We start from the raw sequence: 20,039 nt of genomic DNA, 5'->3' as shown, positions 1-20,039 counted from the left end.
TCTTTTAGGGTCACACTTTGGAGCTGAGCAACGCGGTGCTCCTAGAAATTCATTTCCAAAAAGGAGCCACTTTCTCTGGAAACCAAAAAGCACACATGTACACCTCCCAGCGGGCTGATTTCCAAAAGGAACCCCAAGTCTGACAACAGGAAATTCATGAAGTTTGGTTAAACTCTCAGACAGAATCATAAATTGTCACTGTTCCTTGTGACATATTTAAGGCAGAGATTGTTAAATATATATCTTCCCCACCGCTGCAACAATAATTCAAATGTCACCTCAAACCCAATAGAGCACAAAACATTTTCCGTAAACATTCCAGCCTGAAAGAACACTTTTGTGCAAACTAATCTACACAAGTACATTTATTACAACATCCAGAAAGCATGCCGCACAAAACAAAAAACAAGATAAATCTCTCACAAATCAAAGCCTTAAACAGCTCACAATCACATCCCTCATTGGGTCCAAATGGAGTGGCTTCCATTTCCAATAACTTCAATCAATCCTACATTTCTAATGTAATTGCATGTAAATGGAAAGTACAAGAGAACTACTCAAAGCAACATGTTTTCCTAAAGTCAGGAAATGAACTTGGTTTGTCATTGGGAGGAGAATAATTTCCTTTGTGTCTCTGCCTCCCTCTCATCCCTCCCTCAACAAAACGTTTAGCCCCCACTTCCTTACCTGTTCTGATAGCTGAAATATGTGGCATCGCGAGGGATTGTACACAGCTGTTTGCCATAGCAGCATAACGTCTGAGGGGAGAACTCATACTGTGAAGAAAAGGCAAAGCAACAATTTAATCTGACCTACAAGGTGACAATTGTGTCGAGAGATTTAAATTCAGTTCGAGTGCAAACATCATAAAGCAGGAACTTCAGCCTTCTCACCTCTACAGCAAATATGTAGCTAATGACACGTACCATCTGTACTTACTAACTTAACTGTACTAATTTCAATGCAGAAGATGGAGAAATCCACAGCACTATGAAATGAACTGAATATATGTATGGTCTAGGTCACAGGTATGCCATTATGAGTTAACCAAGGTGTGCGATATAGGTGCCGGAGAACTTAACATTTTCCCACTTACAGTATTAGGAACTGAAGATTTTTCAAGGACTGGAGAAGGCCATTAGGCTTCACAAGCCCATCTTTTTGATCATGACCCGACCAGCCCCACCCTCACTATATTCATTAACACCATCTTTTCTCCATAAACACATCTAGTTATCCTGCAAGCGAATTTAAACTATTCACTTCAACGGTCTTACTGCAAACCTATTATCATTGGTGAAGACTCCAAATTGCCTAGTTTTAACTCGTTTCCTGTAGTATTGGAACCATTTGCTGCTGGGGACGGGGGGTGCAGAAATCTCTCAACCCTCTCCCACAGCTTCAGTTTTTAGAGAGAAGCGACCAGCAAATATTAAGAAGCTTCTCTAGAATTTTTAAAAAGAAAAAAGTGGGGGTGGGGGGGGAAACATTGGGAGAAGGAAAGAGATAAACAAATCTTAGTCAAACTTTAATCAGTAGTCCCTGGTGCTGGTAAAGAAATGCCGGACTCTCCATACCTACACTAATTTGTAGTGATTTTCGAGAATTGGCAGACTTCATGATTGCAATTGAAAAGGTGGATAAATACCACATAACACCAACTTCTGAAGGAAATACAGCAAAAATGATGGGAATTTTATACTAACTACACACCTTTGGCTACAATGTAATTATTTAGGCACTTAAAACCACAAAATACTTCACATTTTCTATAAATAATGTTACCTTCCGTCCACAGCAGTAGCCAAGAGATTGCATGACTGGATCAATCTCTAGCTCAAAGACCTCGGCCAATTTTGTACAGTATTTATATACACGTGAGGTCTTGCGGTTGTATAACCATGCATTGTTGAACATCAACCATACATCTTCCACATACTGCCATGGCTCCTGGTACTGCCCAGTGTCCAGCTTGCGTTTTATTGTAGACAGATCCATAGGATTCTTCACTATGTCAAAATAATCCTACAGAGGGGGGGGGGGGTGGGGGAAGGAAAGAAGAAACATCCTTTCAGTAACTGAAATCACAGTGCTCTGCAGTCTTCAAGTATAATACAATCCCCACTGGAAGTTTCAAATTAAGGCCTGAAGCACCAACTTTACTTTTCAGTTTGAGAATATCATGACTGCAAAATTGGAAAAATTGTTCACTTTTTAAAAATCAGGTCTGGGCAAGACGTTCATTTGAATCTCTAGAATGTGAAATGGCTATTTGATCCCAAACGACACACATGCAAGTTGCCTGCATCCAATGTTCTTGGTAACCTCGGGGTGCACTAGTCACCATCCTGTCTTTCACTTAATTTTATACACCCTGAAGCAAAATCGGTAAATCTCCCCGTTACATTTCTGGGTTTCTTTATTCTTTTATACTCTAAATATTTTGGCTTCTCAGACTACTCCCCATGGTGGGCCCAGCCTTCTTTTCTCCCAGGAAGCATTTTCACTTCCCTTCGTATCTAGGTAAATTTATAGCGTGTCCAGGGATTATTTCAGCTCCTAATTTAATCGCAAAGCGGCAGAACACTAGAATAGACTGACTAGATTTGCGCTTTAATTGTCAAAAGTTTATTAAACAGTAAAAGAACAAGCAAATAGCAGTAACGCGCAGATTTTTGTTTTACATTCGTCATTAAGCTTAGCTATCTGAACTAGTAGAAAATAAAGAGTTTGTGACGGCTATGCTATATGACATGAGCAATATTCTTATGTCGTGGCTCCTTTACTTTTATCATCATCTGGTCTGACTATTGCTCTTCAAAAGCATCAGTCACTCTGATTTGAACAAGGCAGATTGATAAATACTGTAAAATAGTGACCGGACCAAGCAAATTTTAATAATTTTCTGTTAAACTATTTAAAAAACTGCCAATCAAACATTTATTAACAAATCCCAGCAGATGTTTATATTTGAATTGGATGTCTTGGTCCCCCACCTCAGACACCAGGCATTGTCAAACAGACTAAAATCTGAGATAGCTTTATCAAATTAAGCTGGGACATGGTTTCTATGAGTGAAGCTGGTTCGCATTCTCTTATGTATTGTGACAGAATTGAAGAAGCTAATATCATGCTAAACCTTAAATATTTAATTTTTGTCACATTCTCTTCCTTTTGAAAGAATCTATGCACGTTATTCAAGTTCACTAAGTGAGGTCTCAACATGTTCCACCATCTTAAACATGGTTACTACTGCAAACATATTATTGGAAACTTTGATAGTTTTGGTTGTCTTGATATATGTGAGATTTCACTTACAAACACTTTCACCAACACTGCACCACTTTGATCCAAAGGCCTCATTGCCACTTGGTGTGAAGCAAGCAGAACTAATTGCTGTTTAAAAGCTCACAATTGCACGCCAAAACCCGAGAATGTTTCAATAGCGTTTGTTTTTAATGTGCTACATGTTTATGCTTAGAGCTATTGCCGTTGGGCCACTGCCCAATAAAGTTTCCGCCTATGTTTTAAAGTGCGCTTCACTGTGTCAAGACAGATAACTATGTAAAAGAAAATACTTAAAAGCAATTTAGCAATACACACCATAACAGCATACTCTGGCAGTGGAGAACAGGCCTTTCAGGTTTAATATATTAAGCACTGAGATTTTAGTTTTGGTTCTCTGACTGGAACATCAAATTTACAGCCACCTGTTAATCATGTGTGTATATAATATACTGTGCCAAGCTATGGATCAGTGCAATAAAGAAACAGAAAATGGAAGATATATAACAGATCTATTAGCATCCGAAAAGAGAAGACATATTAACAAGTCTCCCACCTAAAATGTTAACCCATTTCTTCTTCTCAGTTGTTGACAGATCTGTTGTGTATTTCCAGTTATCAGTTCAGATTTCCATCATGCCCAGTTTTATTTTTTATCTCCACCAGTGATCAGAATTGTTGGTTGCTAGAATAACATTGAACTAAAATGTGTACGGGGGGGGCAAGGGGGAGCTAATAGGTAATGAGGTAATTATTTTTTAAAGTTTTAAAGTACAGTGGTACACGAATGGAGTCATGTGTGTGAAGTACTAAAAAGATCAGGAGAGGTTTATTGTTTTATTCAATTTGGAATTAAGACATCTCAGGATGATTATAAAGGCACAAACAATTTTGCGCACCACTGTTGATTTGTTCCCAACACTCTCAAATAGGAAAAGTTGCAAGTATCTCCATCTTAAAGGGGCCTCGGCATGTACCAATGCACTGCAATTAGTTAAATATCACCAGTCGTGGCCGACTATAAGCCACATGGGTTGGAGATATCTTAACACATTGTGCAATATCCCTACTGATGCATCACAAACAAAACAAAACAGGACCTTCAACAAGACATTTTTATAAGGAATCCAGGGGAAATTTTCTTTAAGGTGCTATCTCAATTTGGATTTGAAGGATATAATCTTCCAAACATCAGCGATATATCCATAGCTGTCTATTTGATTCTGTTATTCAAACAACGTTATCTTACTAGCTACACAGGAGAAAAGATGCTAAGATACATGAATTCTGAATCAGTCTCACTTGCGCCAACAAACACATTGCCATTTACAATCCATACACTGAGCAGCAAGTGTGCGGTTAATGAACTTGCCATGTACTGATATCAAACTCATCTGTGGCTATAAAAAGCAGAGGATTATATATTTCCTCAGACAAACCACTAAACCACTAGCTTCCTGTAGAACAAAGGGAACAAGCATTAAACTTACACTCTGTTTGATTTAGTATTTTGTTAAACCCAGACAGCCTCAATTATTAAGACTCAGGGCCAATGAAATATAAACCGTTGCATTTTGTTGGACAAACTACAGTCGCATACATTCATCAGGTAAGACCCAAGGACCACTTCCAACTAAACAGTGCCGTCAATTTATCTTCCAGAGAGCAGCTCAGGTTTGATGACAGTATGTGTACAATGCAAAGAAATCACATTTATAAAATGCCTTTGGATAAAAAAAAGACAGCAATTTTTTTCCCACCTTCATATATGTAGTTAGCATATGAAAAGTCCATTGGATTGGCAGACAAAATTATGTACAGAAGTAGTTACCTACAATGAACGGCCATGTTACACATTGGTACGTTAAAAAATTGCATAAATCTACACGGCATATAACAACGACTTTCCAAAAAAAGTGACAGATTCTATGCACAAGTTGCTATTTTTTGCAATCTGTGCTGCAATCTGGAGTATTGAAATTTTACGTCAGGGTCATCTTTGAATAGCTGCATATTTATTCTGACGGAGTGCAGAGCAACTCAATATTTTTAACTTACTCAAAAAATTAAACTTCTGAACTGGATCCAGTTCGTAAGGATAGTCATTGAATGTTTTCACTTCTGTTTTGTGGGATGCAGTTAGGTCTATTCAGAGACTAAGGTCCTGAACTTAAAGAAAGGTAACTTCGACGGTATGAGATGTGAATTGGCTAGGATAGACTGGCGAATGATACTTAAAGGGTTGATGGTAGATAGGCAATGGCAGACATTTAAAGATCACATGGATGAACTTCAACAATTGTACATCCCTGTCTGGCGTAAAAATAAAACAGGGAAGGTGGCTCAACCGTGGCTAACAAGGGAAATTAGGGATAGTGTTAAGTCCAAGCAAGAGGCATATAAATTGGCCAAAAAAAGCAGCAAACCTGAGGACTAGGAGAAATTTAGAATTTAGCAGAGGAGGACAAAGGGTTTAATCAGGAGGGGGAAAATAGAATATGAGAGTAAGCTTGCAGGGAACATAAAAGCTTCTACAGATACGTGAAGAAAAAAAGATTAGTGAAGACAAATGTAGGTCCCTTACAGTCAGAATCAGGTGAATTTATAATGGGGAACAAAGAAATGGCAGACCAATTAAACAAATACTTTGGTTCTGTCTTCACTAAGGAAGACATAAATAACCTTCCGGAAATACTAGGGGACCGAGGATCTAGCGAGGAGGAGGAACTAAAGGAAATCCTTATTAGACAGCAAATTGTGTTGGGGAAATTGATGGGATTGAAGGCCGATAAATCCCGAGGGCCTGATAGTCTGCATTCCAGAGTACTTAAGGAAGTGGCCCTAGAAATAGTGCATGCATTGGTGGTCATTTTCCAACATTCTAGAGCGTCTGGATCAATTCCTTTGGACTGGAGGGTAGCTAATGTAATCCCACTTTTTAAAAAAGGAGGGAGCGAGAAAACATGGAATTATAGACTGGTCAGCCTGACATCGGTGGTGGGGAAAATGTTGGAATCAATTATTAAAGATGTAATAGCAGCGTATTTGGAAAGCAGTGACAGGATCGGTCCAAGTCAGCATGGATTTATGAAAGGGAAATCATGCTTGCCAAATCTTCTAGAATTTTTTGAGGATATAACTAGTAGAGTGGACAAGGGGGAGTCAGTGGATGTGGTGTATTTAGACTTTCAAAAGGCTTTTGACAAGATCCCACACAAGAGATTAGTGTGCAAAATTAAAGCACATGGTATTGGGGGTAATGAATTGACGTGGTTAGAGAACTGGTTAGCAGACAGGAAGAAAAGAGTAGGAATAAACGGGTCCTTTTCAGAATGGCAGGCAGTGATTAGTGGGGTACCGCAAGGTTCAGTGCTGGGACCCCAGCTATTTACAATATACATTAATGATTTAGACGAAGGAATTGAATGGAGTATCTCCAAGTTTGCAGATGACACTAAGCTGGGTGGCAGTGTGAGCTGTGAGGAGAATGCTCAGAGGCTGCAGGGTGACTTGGACAGGTTAGGTGAGTGGGCAAATACATGGCAGATGTGGTATAATGTAGATAAATGTGAGGTTATCCACTTTGGTGGTAAAAACAGGAAGGCACATTATCTGAATGGTGACAGATTGGTAAAAGGGGAGGTGCAACGAGACCTGGGTGTCATGGTACATCAGTCATTGAAAGCTGGCACACAGGTACAGCAGACGGTGAAGAAGGCAAATGGCATGTTGGCCTTCACAGCGAGAGGATTTGAGTATAGGAGCAGGGAAGTCTTATTACAGTTGTACAGGGCCTTGGTGAGACGACACCTTGAATATTGTGTACAGTTTTAGTCTCCTAATCTGAGAAAGGACATCCTTGCTATTGAGGGAGTGCAGCGAAGGTTCACCAGACTGATTCCCGGGATGACAGGACTGACATATGAAGAAAGACTGGATCGACTAGGCTTATAGTCAATGGAATTTAAAAGAATGAGAGGGGATCTCATAGAAATATATAAAATTCTGACGGGACTGGACAGGTTAAATGCAGGAAGAATGTTCCCGATGTTGGGGAAGTCCAGAACCAGGGGTCACAGTCTAAGGATAAGAGGTAAGGCATTTAGGACCGAGATGAGGAGAAACTTCTTCACTCAGAGAGTTGTGAACCTGTGGAATTCTCTACCACAGAAAGTTGTTGAGGCCAGTTTGTTAGATATATTCAAAAGGGAGTTATATATGGCCCTTACGGCTATAGGGATCAAGGGGTATAGAGAGAAAGCAGGAATGGGGTACTAAAGTTCATGATCAGCCATGATCATATTGAATGGTGGTGCAGGTTCGAAGGGCCGAATGGCCTACTCCAGCACCTATTTTCCATGTTTCTATGTCTCTGGACCAATAGGGTTTTAACTTCTGTTAAAAAAATGAATCTTCGTGTCCTTAGAACGTCCCAAAGCTCTTTGAACCAATAGATCACTTCTGAATTGCAGTCACCATTGTGTGGGCAAACACAGCAGCCAATTTGAACAAAGCGGGGCCCACAAACAGCGAATGAATTAATGACCAGATAACCTACTTTGTGTGGTGGTGGTGGAGGGAGGGATGCTAGCCACGACACCAGAATAATATCCGGCTCTCGTTTGAATAGTGCCATAGGATCTTTTCCGTCTACCTGAGCTGGCAAACGTGGCTTCAGTTTATCATCTCATCCGGAAGACGTGCAGCACTCCTTCAGTACTGCACTGGAGTGTCAGCCTCGATTACGGGTTGAAGATGAGAATGCGACCAACTGAGCTGGGCATTTGCGCCGGCCACTTATTTTAACACTTCAATAAAGTTCAGCTATAGGAAACTCATCACTGTTACAAAAAACATTTAATGATTCAAAACATGGTTTAAATTCCGTCGTGTGAAAATTGTCCCCAGTTACTTTGCCAGCTGCATAGAATAACATGGTCAATGGTATTTAACTACCAGTACTTACAGGAATTCCTAAAAGCGAGGGATCCACAGGTTGCCTGAATGGCAATGATTCTGGATCCTGACGGTATAATGCTTCAAGTGTGGGCATAAGAGCTTGCCGTAGTTCCTCTGGTTTGAAAACTATCAGGAAACAACACAGTTGCATCAGTTTACTGTCGAACTGAACTCCGTTCCAGAGAAACAGTCACCCTGCCTTACCATTAAAACTATGGCACACTGCCACTCTAATATAATCAACTATGCTTTAATCAAAAGGTTACAGGAGCATTTACATTATGGATCACATCAGGAGTGACAACCATTTAGATAATATCAACTACATAAACACTAGGCTCAGGCTGCAACAGCCATTTATGGTAGGAATTCCGATACAGCTCAGATATTGTAAAACAATGTAGAGCTTCACAATGCCATTATTAAATGTACAAATTTATTGTGGAGATGGTTTGCTCATATTTCTATGCAGTGATAATCCTAATGTAAAACTTCGAATCTATGCCATGGCAATGTGCAGAAGCCTTCCAGCTGGAATTTTACCTGTAGAGGACGACTGAATTCCTTAATATTGTATTTTGTGAATACCCCATCTCACCCACAGACCAGATAACATCCTTTAGCCCTTGTCTGCAGCAGGTATTTGAACAAGTTGTTTTTGTTGACCCACAAACACCTACACTTTCTGCGTGACTGAGGTGGTGATGCCGATGACTGAGAAGATGCATTAGCGCCGGCCTCCTCTTCCTCTTTGGGCTCGGTTTTGATCTCTGGTTTCTCCTCCTCCTCCATAGCTTCTTGCTTAGTCTCAACACTCTCATTACTCTCTTCCTTCAACTGTGGACATGAAGACACCTCATCACTCTGCAGATAGAAGAACACATGCCATACCTATGTAAGCAGTCTCATGTCTACAGGCACCTTTTAACCCATTACACTTACATTCATAAATTGCATTGTATTTTTATTTTAAGAGCCAGTAATGGGGATCGACTTTAATGCCGGAAAATTAGCTAAAGATTTTACTCGGGCTGATCAAGTGCTTCAGTCTCTGGTAAATATAATTTGGAGGTCTGTAGCCTTGGCATTCTGATGATCCGCATTCATTGTAAACAGCTTAATCAGTTCACCAATTGATACCATCATCCAAACCAACTGAGGATCAATTCTTAAATGCTTTTCTCAACAACCTCGCCACCTTCAACTCCAGCTAATCTATGCTTTTCCTAGTCATTACCCATCCTTACCAAACTCTATTGAATCCCAGTGAAACAAGTTAAAACGTTACTGCCTTCAAACCTCTCCACTGCCTTGCTGCAGCCTACCCGAGTGACCTTCTCCACCTCTGCCCCGGCCCACACCCTGCATTCTTCTAACTCCAAACTACTTTGGTCTCTCAAACAGGTCTGGAGGCAATACAGAGCTGCTCAAGCCAGAGGAAATAAACCCACTTGTGGCAGGATACTGCTGCGTATACAAGAGGCAAGTGGAGCCTATAGGAGGCCAAATATCAGTATCAATCATTGGTAGCCCAGGTTGCAGGTACTGAACACAATTTACTGCCTGTGAGCTTCCCTGATATGGTAGTAAGGACTCTTCAGGACAACTGCAACTAGCCTGTCGTAACCAGAATTAAAAACAAAAAAAAATGAAGCTGACTTGTGAAAATGTTTAATTCGTTTTGGACTACCATATTCCTTCATCTAGCCCAGGGATAAAGTTACATTTACTGCAAGACTTGAAATGATTAAGGTGACATTTGCAAGTCTCCATACCTCAGCTTTGACTTCCGTCTGGGCTTCCGGTGCCTCGGATTCCATTTCTTCCACTTTGATCTCCGGTTTGGTTTCAGACAGTGGTGCTTCAGTCATGAGCTGCTGTGAGTTTGTGTCTGTACTAGCCACAGAGGCAGGGGTAGCTACTCTACCATCTGTGCTTACTGCAGATTGCGAGAGCTTTAAAATTTGGGAGAAATAAAAATATTTCAGTTGTAAAAATAAAAGCTACAAAGCATGATGAGAAGTTGTGAAAACATAACCTTAATTCATGCAGCTTTGTTACGCAGGAATTAATGATGGGATGTAGATCATAGCTAATACCTGCTCAGTCAATTATGTAACACATTAAGTAAATAAAATTAGATCAAATTTAACTTTAATGTAAACTAAATCAATGTACAGATTGAGGGATGGTTCCAGAAATATCAATGTTACCGTGACAACTGATTGGACTGCAGTGAATATAGATATGCTCATGATACAAAATGTATTTAATATCAACATAATTAACAATGCAGATAGAAATTGTTTTTTTTAAACTAATCCTTTCATAGATGGGACACGCCCTTTAGAAGGTTATCAATTGGAGCGAAAGCAAGGGAATTATTGACAAAAACAGCAGCTTATACCAGATAGATTCTCAAAAGGCAGCCAACTAATTCTACTCTCAATTTACAGGCCAAATAAGAAATTGACCATCATTTACACTCAAGGTAGAAGAGATCAGTTCTAGAGTTCTGGGCACTGACGGCCAGCACATACTCATATCTGATAAAGTGGACTCAAGTTCCACATGCTTTGCCTCACCTATAGAAAAGCACTCTGGAAGTGAACATTTCAGTGCACCAGTGTGACAGTTTCCACTGCCCAACTCATTGGCTCTCTCAATCACACTAACAGTTTAGTGCTGAATTAGCAGTCTCATGATTTGTAGTAGTTGGTAGAAGGATTAGAGGGGAGACGAGAAAATATTTTTTCACTCAGAGGGTGGTGGGGGTCTGGAACTCACTGCCTGAAAGGGTAGTCGAGGCAGAAACCCTCATCACATTTAAAAAGGTACTTGGATGTGGACTTAAAGAGCCGTAATCTACAGGGCTATGGACCTAGTGCTGGAAGGTGGGATTAGGCTGGGTAGCTCTTTTTCTACCGGCACAGACACGATGGGCCAAATGGCCTCCTTCTGTATTGTAATTTTTCTATGATTCTATGAAGGGGGTTCATGTTCACTAGAAACTGGGTTGAAACTGATCACTCATTTCACATCAGACCGTGTCATGCAACAAGAAAAGATGGGAGGAAAAGCAATGTCTGAGGAGGACACAAAAAATCAGCAAAAGGACACAGACAGGCTAAGTGAGTGGGCAAAAATTTGGTAAATGGAGTATAATGTTGGAAAGTGTGAGGTCATGCACTTTGGCAGAAAATATCAAAGAGCAAGTTATTATTTAAATGGAGAAAGATTGCAAAGTGCTGCAATACAGCGGGACCTGGGTGTACTTGTGCATGAAACACAAAAGGTTAGTATGCAGGTACAGCAAGTGATCAGGAAGGCCAATGGAATCTTGGCCTTTATTGCAAAGGGGATGGAGTACAAAAGCAGGGAAGTCTTGTTACAACTGTACAGGGTATTGGTGAGGCCATACCTGGAATACTGCGTGCAGTTTTGGTTTCCATATTTACAAAAGGATATACTTGCTTTGGAGGCAGTTCAGAGAAGGTTCACTAGGTTGATTCCAGAGATGAGGGGGCTGACTTATGAGGAAAGGTTGAGTAGGTTGGGCCTCTACTCATTGGAATGCCAAAGAATGAGAGGTGATCTTATTGAAACGTAGTAGATTATGAGGGGGCTTGACAAGGTGGATGCAGAGAGGATGTTTCCACTGATGGGGGAGACTAGAACTAGAGAGCATGATCTTAGAATAAGGGGCCGCCCATTTAAAACAGAGATGAGGAGAAATTTCTTCTCTGAGGGTTGTAAATCTGTGGAATTCGCTGCCTCAGAGAGCTGTGGAAGCTGGGTCATTGAATAAATTTAAGACAGAAATAGACAGTTTCTTAAACGATAAGGGATTATGGGGAGCGGACAGGGAAGTGGAGCTGAGTCCATGATCGAATCAGTCATGATCTTATTGAATGGCGGAGCAGGCTCGAGGGGCCATATGGTCTACTCCTGCTCCTATTTCTTATGTTATGTTCTAAAAAGGCTTTCATATCACCCTGGGCTGGATCCAACTTTTTTTTTGGTAACTCAAGCATGTGTCTTTCAATACACTACTTTGATTAGACATTTCCAGCTCAGCCAAAAATAATGAATTAACAAGTAAGGACAGTGAAAAATTCAGGGGTTCAACATGCAAAATTCTGAACTTCTCCATATTCCTGACACAATTTAAGTTATTGGGGAAACAAGTCAAACCTTATGAAAAGAGTAATTAAATATTTGCCAAGGTGAAAGGAAATAAAAACATTTCAATGATTATCAGAGGCTATGATTTTCATATAGATGTCGCTCAAACTAAACCATTTTTGTTTCAAACAAGACTACTTACAGGAGTGGCAGGCTGAGGCGGTCCAGCTGAGTGCTGCATTGATTGTGGTGTGGGCACCGACTGTTGCGATTGTACTGGAGTTGGAGGCTGTGTTGGAGTCTGGGTCCGAGGTGGAGTCTGATTTGGGGTCGTGCTCCGCGCTGGAGTCGGTGTTGGTGTCGAGGCCTGACCTGAGGTGGAAGCTGGAGTGGAGGCCTGAGACTGGGAAGTTGCTGGTTGAGGAGAAGTCATGCCGGATGGAGCTGGATGCTGGATAGATGGTATATTTCCAACAGCAGCAGCGACGCCAGGGGTGGAGACGGAGGCAGGTGAAGGGGTTTGCCGGAGAGTTGGCTGAGAAACCGGTGGACAATGCATCTGAGCGCTGGGTAATCCAATCATGTTTACAGAGTTGTTCAAAGGAAGTGAAGTGCCAGATGCCTGAGTCTGCTCCAAAAAAAAAGTACAAGACATCTCACTAACTCATTAAGTACTTGGGTTTGCTGACACTGTACAGTATCAACTGAGAGAAATTTAAAATAGCTGAATTAACTATGTTGTAAATGGGGGAGACATGATACTGCAGTCAGAATGCTTCACAATGGCATAGTTGAGCACCAGCACATTGAATAAAATGCTTATTCCACACTATTTGTTAGGATTCAAACCATTTTAGGTAATTCACTCAACAATGAGAAAACAAAGCATACAAAAAAAGGTTCTGGATGAAACACTCAGCTGGAGACAAAAGCCATATCATCATAGGCAGTCCCTCGTATCGAGGATGACTTGCTTCCACGCCAAAAAGGGATGAGTTCACAGGTGACTCAATGAAGGCCCTAATATTCCAGATCCTGAACTACATCCTCAACGGTGGAAGATGCCTGTGCGTGAATTTTTTTAACGTGGGGTGGCCGTTGCACACCAGCCACCACATGGGCTTGACAGAGCCAGGTCTTGGTCCAGTGGCAAGGATTACCCAGGACGACTGGAGACCAGCTCTGCTGCATGGACCTAGTGTGCACACACATTGGAGTGAGGCTTTCAAAGGAGCAGCATGCGGCCCGAGCCGGCATCAGCAGGTCGGGGCCTTCAAAAACCATATAGGATGATACTGGCACACAGTGAGTTCAGATGAATATTTCATGATGTATGGAACAGGAAAATTTACCAACCACATCACCATGTTCTGAAGCTTCAAATGAATGAACCCTTGGGAGGACTGAATTAATTTCTGGGCACTATTGCCAACGTAATCCTTAGACTCTCCGCATTTTCCAAACTCATTTTGAGCCCACAAATTAAAAGCAACTGCAAAAAAGCCAGGTTTCCATCTGAACATGATTACTCATTGGAGTTGGAATATACTGAGAAGCATACCAAACAGCCTGCTCAGTCCTATGCATCTACTACTTTATCTACCCTCCGATGCTTCAGCTTGCATTATAATGATTAAGTCTGTCAGTTGAGGATGGGGGAAGGAACTGAAAGATTAATGGCTGTCAGCCACAAAACCATATTACACGCCTCCTGTCCTGACTCAATCACTTCACTGTGTTGCAACAATCCTACTCCTTTGTATACAAGACACTAATAGAAAGCACAACTAACTTCTATAGCACTCTGTTAACATTGTAAGGAAATGCAACTCAAGAAAATAGCATTTCCCATGCATAATCTAGAACCCAGTACCGGTGGGTTGATATTGGCATAGATAGCTAGCTAAAAAAACAATAATTCATAAATTCTCATAATTAGGAGTTTAAAAACACATTACAGGAGAAGTATTCCTCAACTGCCCCCCCCACCCCCACCCCAACCCCACTACATCTTTTTTTACAACAATAAAAAATATGATGCAATAATGCAGCTTTAAATGCATTGCATTTATTTACAAGGACGATGTTACGACACAAAAAAAACAAAGGGAACGACATGTACTGCCATTCCCCTGGGCCATGCCAATAGCACCTGATTTAATTAGTGTGCTTGAAGTGATTGCGCTAAGTGTACCTGATTCATTCCAGGCTGGTTTGCAGGTTGAGATATTCCCACATTGTTCACATTTATTCCACCAGAGGCTGCAGGAAACTGATTCTGATTCAGAAATTGGTTCTGGGGGGAAGGCTGACCAATGTTGTTGGCATGCACTCCCAGCATGCCTTGGGGCTGTGGCAATCGGGACGGTGACATTCCCATCTGGAAGAAATTAAACAGAGTGTTACAATTCATACTAAATTAAAATAAACAAACTGACAGAATTACAACTTGGATTTATATTGTACCTTTAACATAGCAAAACAGGATATTTCTTCTTTATTCCCCCATGAAAAAAATATGGGTTAGATGAGGGAGCTAGAATTCAACATGAACAATGCTAACTTATACCACAAGTACCTGCTCCAAAATGTAGCACTTTGATTAGGCAAACAAAAATTGGACAAGGCAGGAGTTTGGCTAATTATAATAAATTCTATTATTAGGATGAGAATTTTAAATTGGAGGCATTTGGGGAGCAGGAGGAAATGTAAGTCAGTGAGGACAGGGGTGATGAGTGGGACAGTGTGGGGAGGGTATCAGCAGCAGAGTTTTAGATGAGTTGAAGTTTATGAAAGGTGGGATGTTGTGTATCTGTAAAGCATGCACTCCAATGTTCCGCCACCAGGGAGCGCATCCCCTGAAGTCCCAAGGGATCCCAGTATCCCTTGGGAGTACTGTATATAAGCCGGCCCCCAAGGCCTGTACCTCACTCTGGAGTGTCTTATTAAAGACTGAGGTCACTGTTACTTTAACCTCCCTGTGTGTAGTCTTATCTGTGTTAGGAACACAATAACTGGCGACGAGTATACAAATCCAACGCAAAGATGCAGCAAACTGTGGGCATCCTGGAGAAGTTCTCGGAGGGTGAGGACTGGGAAGCCTATGTCGAACGGCTAGACCAGCACTTTGTAGCCAACGAGCTGGACGGAGAAGGAAGCGCTGCAAAAAGGAGAGCGGTCCTCTTCACGGTCTGCGGGGCACCGACCTACAGCCTCATGAAGAATCTTCTGGCTCCGTGAAACCCACAGATAAGTTGTATGAGGAGCTGCGTACATTGATTTGGGAGCATCTTAACCCGAGGGAGAGCGTGCTGATGGCGAGGTATCGGTTCTACACGTGCCAGCGATCTGAAGGTCAGGAAGTGGCGAGCTACGTCGCTGAGCTAAGGCAACTTACAGGACAATGTGAATTTGATGGCTACCTGGAACAAATGTTCAGAGACTTTTTTGTACTGGGCATTGGCCACGAGACCATCCTATGAAAACTTTTGACTGTAGAGACACCGATCCTCAGTAAGGCCATTGCGACAGCACAGGCGTTTATGTCCACCAGTGATAACACCAAACAAATCTCTCAGCACACAAGTGCTAGCAATGTTCATAAATTAACTGGAACTGTGTTGGAGAGTAGAAATGTACAGGGCAGAACCCACGAGTCTGCAACTGCCAGCAGGCCTCAGGTGACCAGATGACTCAAAGAGTCCGCAACAAAGGATGAATGCAAGGCAATTCACACCGTGTTGGCGTTGTGGAGGCTTCCATTCAGCCTATTCATGCCGCTTCAAAGGGTATGTTTGCAAGAGCTGTGGAACAATGGGGCACCGCCAATGAGCTTGCAGCTCTGCAAAACCTGTTAACCACCACATGGCAGAGGAAGATCGGTCCATGGTGGATCAAAGCAATTTCGAGCCTCAGAGAGAGGAGGAAGATGCTGAAGTACACGGGGTGCACACATTTTTGACGAAATGTCCACCTATAATGCTAAGCGTAAAATTGAATGGCTTATCCGTAGCCATGGAACTGGACACTGGCGCTAGCCAATCCATCATGAGTAAAAAGATGTTTGAGAGACTGTGGTGCAACAAGGCACTCAGACCAGCCCTGAGCCCCATCCACACGAAACTGAGAACGTACACCAAAGAGCTTATCACTGTCCTGGGCAGCGCCATGGTCAAGGTCACCTACAAGGGCACGGTGCAAGAACTGCCACTCTGGATTGTCCCCGGCGATGGCCCCACACTGCTTGGAAGGAGCTGGCTGGGCAAAATCCGCTGGGAACTGGGATGACATCCGAGCGCTATCACATGTCGATAAGGCCTCATGTACCCAGGTTCTTAACAAATTTCCTTCCCTTTTGAGCCAGGCATTGGAAACTTTTCTGGGGTGAAGGTGTGGATCCACTTGGTCCCAGAGGCATGACCCATTCACCACAAGGTGCGGGCGGTACCTCACATGATGAGGGAGAAAGTGGAAATCGAGCTGGACAGGCTGCAATGCGAGGGCATCATCTCCCCAGTGGAATTCAGCGAGTGGGCCAGCCCAATTGTTCCAGTACTCAAAAGTGATGGCACGGTCAGGATTTGCGGTGATTATAAAGTAACTATTAATCGTTTCTCGCTACAGGACCAATACCCGCTACCTAAGGCAGACGACCTATTTGCGACGCTGGCAGGAAGCAAGACGTTCACCAAGCTCGACCTGACTTCGGCCTACATGACGCAGGAGCTGGAGGAATCTTTGAAGGGCCTCACCTGCATCAACACGCACAAGGGACTGTTCATCTACAACAGATGCCCGTTTGGAATTTGGTCGGCTGCAACGATCTTCCAGAGAAACATGGAGAGCCTACTAAAGTCGGTACTACGCATGGTGGTTTTTCAGGACGACATATTGGTCACGGGTCAGGACACCGTCGAGCACTTACAAAACCTGGAGGAGGTCCTCCAGCGGCTGGATCGCGTAGGGCTGCGGCTGAAGAGGTCGAAATGTGTCTTCATGGCGACTAGGATGGGATCCAGTTATTGTGTTCCTAACACAGATGAGACTGCACATAGGGAGGTTAAAGTAACAGTGACCTCAGTCTTTATTAAGACACTCCAGAGTGAGGAACAGGCCTTAGGGGCCGGCTTATATACAGTGCTCTCAAGGGATGCTGGGATCCCTTGGGACTTCAGGGGATGCGCTCCCTGGTGGCTGAACATGGGAGTGCATGCTTTACAGATACACAACATGGATAATAAGAGCCTCGCCAGGAGAGCATTGGAGTAACTGGTGGTGACAAAGGCAGATGGGGCTGAAGTAGTGAGGAAGAACCTAGGGGCTGAAGAATGGCTAAACGAGAATACCCTATCCTGGTGCCAACTAATATCTCTCCTTCAGCCAGTACCACATAAAAAAAGAGACTGATCACTCACCTCACAACAACAACAACTTGTATTTATATGGCACTTTCAATGTAGTAGTGTCCCAAGGCACTTCACAGAAGTGTTATAAAACAAAGGTTTGACACCGAGCCACATAAAAAGATATTAGGACAGATGACCAAAAGCTTGGTCAAAGAGTTAGGTTTTAAGGAGTGTTTTAAAGGAGGAAAGAGAGGTAGTGGTACGGAGAGGTTTAGGGAGGGAATTCCAGGGCTTGAGGCCTACCCAGCTGAAGGAACGGCCACCAATGGCTGAGCGATTATAATCAGGAATGCTCAAGAGGACAGAATTAGAGGAGTGCAGATATCTCGGGGGGGGGGGGGGGGGGGCGGGAGGTTGTAGGGCTGGAGGAGATTACAGAGATAAGGAGGGGTGAGGCCATGGAGGGATTTGAAAACAAGGATGTGAGGTCAAGGGTTGATTTTTTTTGAGGGGTGATAATGGCAGATTTGAAGGAAGGGGGACAGTACCTGTCAGCTAACATGTGAGTCAGAAAAGGAAGTTGGATGGTCAGCAGTTTTGTGGGAAAAGGGGCGAGGGAGCAGGAAGTAGGTCTCATGGACAAGATGAGGGGAGGGGATGATGTGAATTCAGGGCTGTGGGGAGGTTTAGCCCAGTGGGCTTGGGGAAGGAAGGGAAGTGGCAGAGGCAGCTGATCGGATGGTCTCAATCTTAGAAACAAAGAAGCCCATGAGCTTCCTGGCTACTTCTGGGACTTTGCTGGTCCAGAATGGTTGTTACATCTGCCTATATATCAATAAACATTGAGATGTTTCAACATGAAAAGTGCTATACAAGTACAAGTATGCTACCTTTTATTGGTAAATTTAACTGTGGAGATTGAACCTTAAGGACTGCGACTGGGTCAGACAGTAATGTTAGCAAACATTGCAAGAGCAAGGACATCACCAAAAACATTGAAAGAATGTCAGCTGTATGGATTGGTACGGGCCTGGAATGCCCCTATAGTGTGCAGAGGATACGAAGTAGGAAACCTATTTCTTTCAGCAAAGCTAGGAATCTAAAATAGATATATTATGTGCCAGGCGTCTTTGATTACCAACATCATCCAGGAGCTGGAGTATTTTACAATTCCCTAAACTTTTAACCTTCACTTACACTGGGCAAATGCGTCTTCTAGAACTGACACACATCACAAATTTCAAAGCCATCTATAGATAGTCTTTTCCTCATTAGTAAATATGTTTGAAGTAACTGTGATTCTCTAGCCTCATTAGCAATAAAATAGCTGAACAGAAAAGTAATTACCGTTGGAATAGATCCCATGTTGCTCATCTGTACAGCATGGTTCATGGGAGGTGCTGCTCGTGGTCCCATGGGTCCCTGTGACATTTGAACATTCCCCAATGACATGGGACCAAACTGGTTCATACCTGAAAGAACAAACACATCCTTCTCATTAACTGAAATGGGGCTGTACTAATTTAATTTTCAGTTTTCCATCAATGGAATTTTGCGTAAGCTGGGAGGTGTAACATGGCCACACAAACACGACACTGCACCAGACTAATGATTCCCAAGTCACACCAAATTCGGAATTCCAGTTCAGTCCACTATTTTCCTCTATGAACAAAGTCCTGTTCCCCACCCCACCCCCCCTCTCAATTGACTGTGGCATGTATCCATGGGTGCCTGGCACTCTCTGGTACCTCACTCAAGTGGTCATTACTTGTGTGTGATCCAATAACCAACGATAATCCACTTAACAATCGACCTTCATCCCTCCCTCAGCCTATCTGCCACTGAAACGATCCTTCACGCCTATCATCTCCAGGCTTTATTGCTCCAATGCTCTCCTGGCCGGCCTTTCATCATTCACCCTTCATAGACTTCAGTTCATCTAAAACTCTGCTGCTGCTATCCTCCCCACACTGTCCCACTCATCACCCCTGTCCTCACTGACCTACAGTGCCTCCTGTGGGAAGGAGGAAGGAAGGAGGACAGTGGGAGTATGCTTGAGTTTGTGTGTAGTATTGGCACATGCGGCGGAGCCTGGTCTCCAATCGTCTTGGATCCTCTTGCCACTGGACCAAGACCTTGCTCCGTCAAGCCCGTGTGGTGGCTGGTGTGCAACAGCTACCCCATGTTAAAAGAATTCACGCACAGGCATCTTCCACCATTTAAAATGAGTTCATCGGTCACCTGAGTGCTCATTTTTGGTGTGGAAGCAAGTCATCCTTGACCCTGAGGGACTGTATGATGACATTGCCTCCTGCTCCCCAAATT

General features: G+C 42.8%; 1 protein-coding gene across 1 annotated transcript in view; it reads right to left on the bottom strand.

Moving 5' to 3' along the window:
* crebbpb (CREB binding protein b) overlaps window positions 1–20,039 on the bottom strand; it is a 123,278-nt gene that overhangs the window by 57,601 nt on the left and 45,638 nt on the right. The window contains exons 11-18 of the mRNA XM_070901740.1: window positions 19,062–19,186; window positions 14,564–14,749; window positions 12,572–12,997; window positions 10,020–10,199; window positions 8,925–9,108; window positions 8,252–8,370; window positions 1,786–2,025; window positions 688–776 (exon numbers count right to left, since the gene is read on the bottom strand). Coding sequence (XP_070757841.1) covers window positions 688–776; window positions 1,786–2,025; window positions 8,252–8,370; window positions 8,925–9,108; window positions 10,020–10,199; window positions 12,572–12,997; window positions 14,564–14,749; window positions 19,062–19,186 — 1,549 coding nt within the window. The remainder of the gene's footprint in view (window positions 1–687; window positions 777–1,785; window positions 2,026–8,251; window positions 8,371–8,924; window positions 9,109–10,019; window positions 10,200–12,571; window positions 12,998–14,563; window positions 14,750–19,061; window positions 19,187–20,039) is intronic.

This window comes from Pristiophorus japonicus, chromosome 15 (genome assembly GCF_044704955.1).
Source record: "Pristiophorus japonicus isolate sPriJap1 chromosome 15, sPriJap1.hap1, whole genome shotgun sequence".
Taxonomy (NCBI): Eukaryota; Metazoa; Chordata; class Chondrichthyes; family Pristiophoridae; genus Pristiophorus; species Pristiophorus japonicus.
Note: the sequence above shows the minus strand (reverse complement) of the source record. Positions and strands in the feature narration are given on the sequence as shown.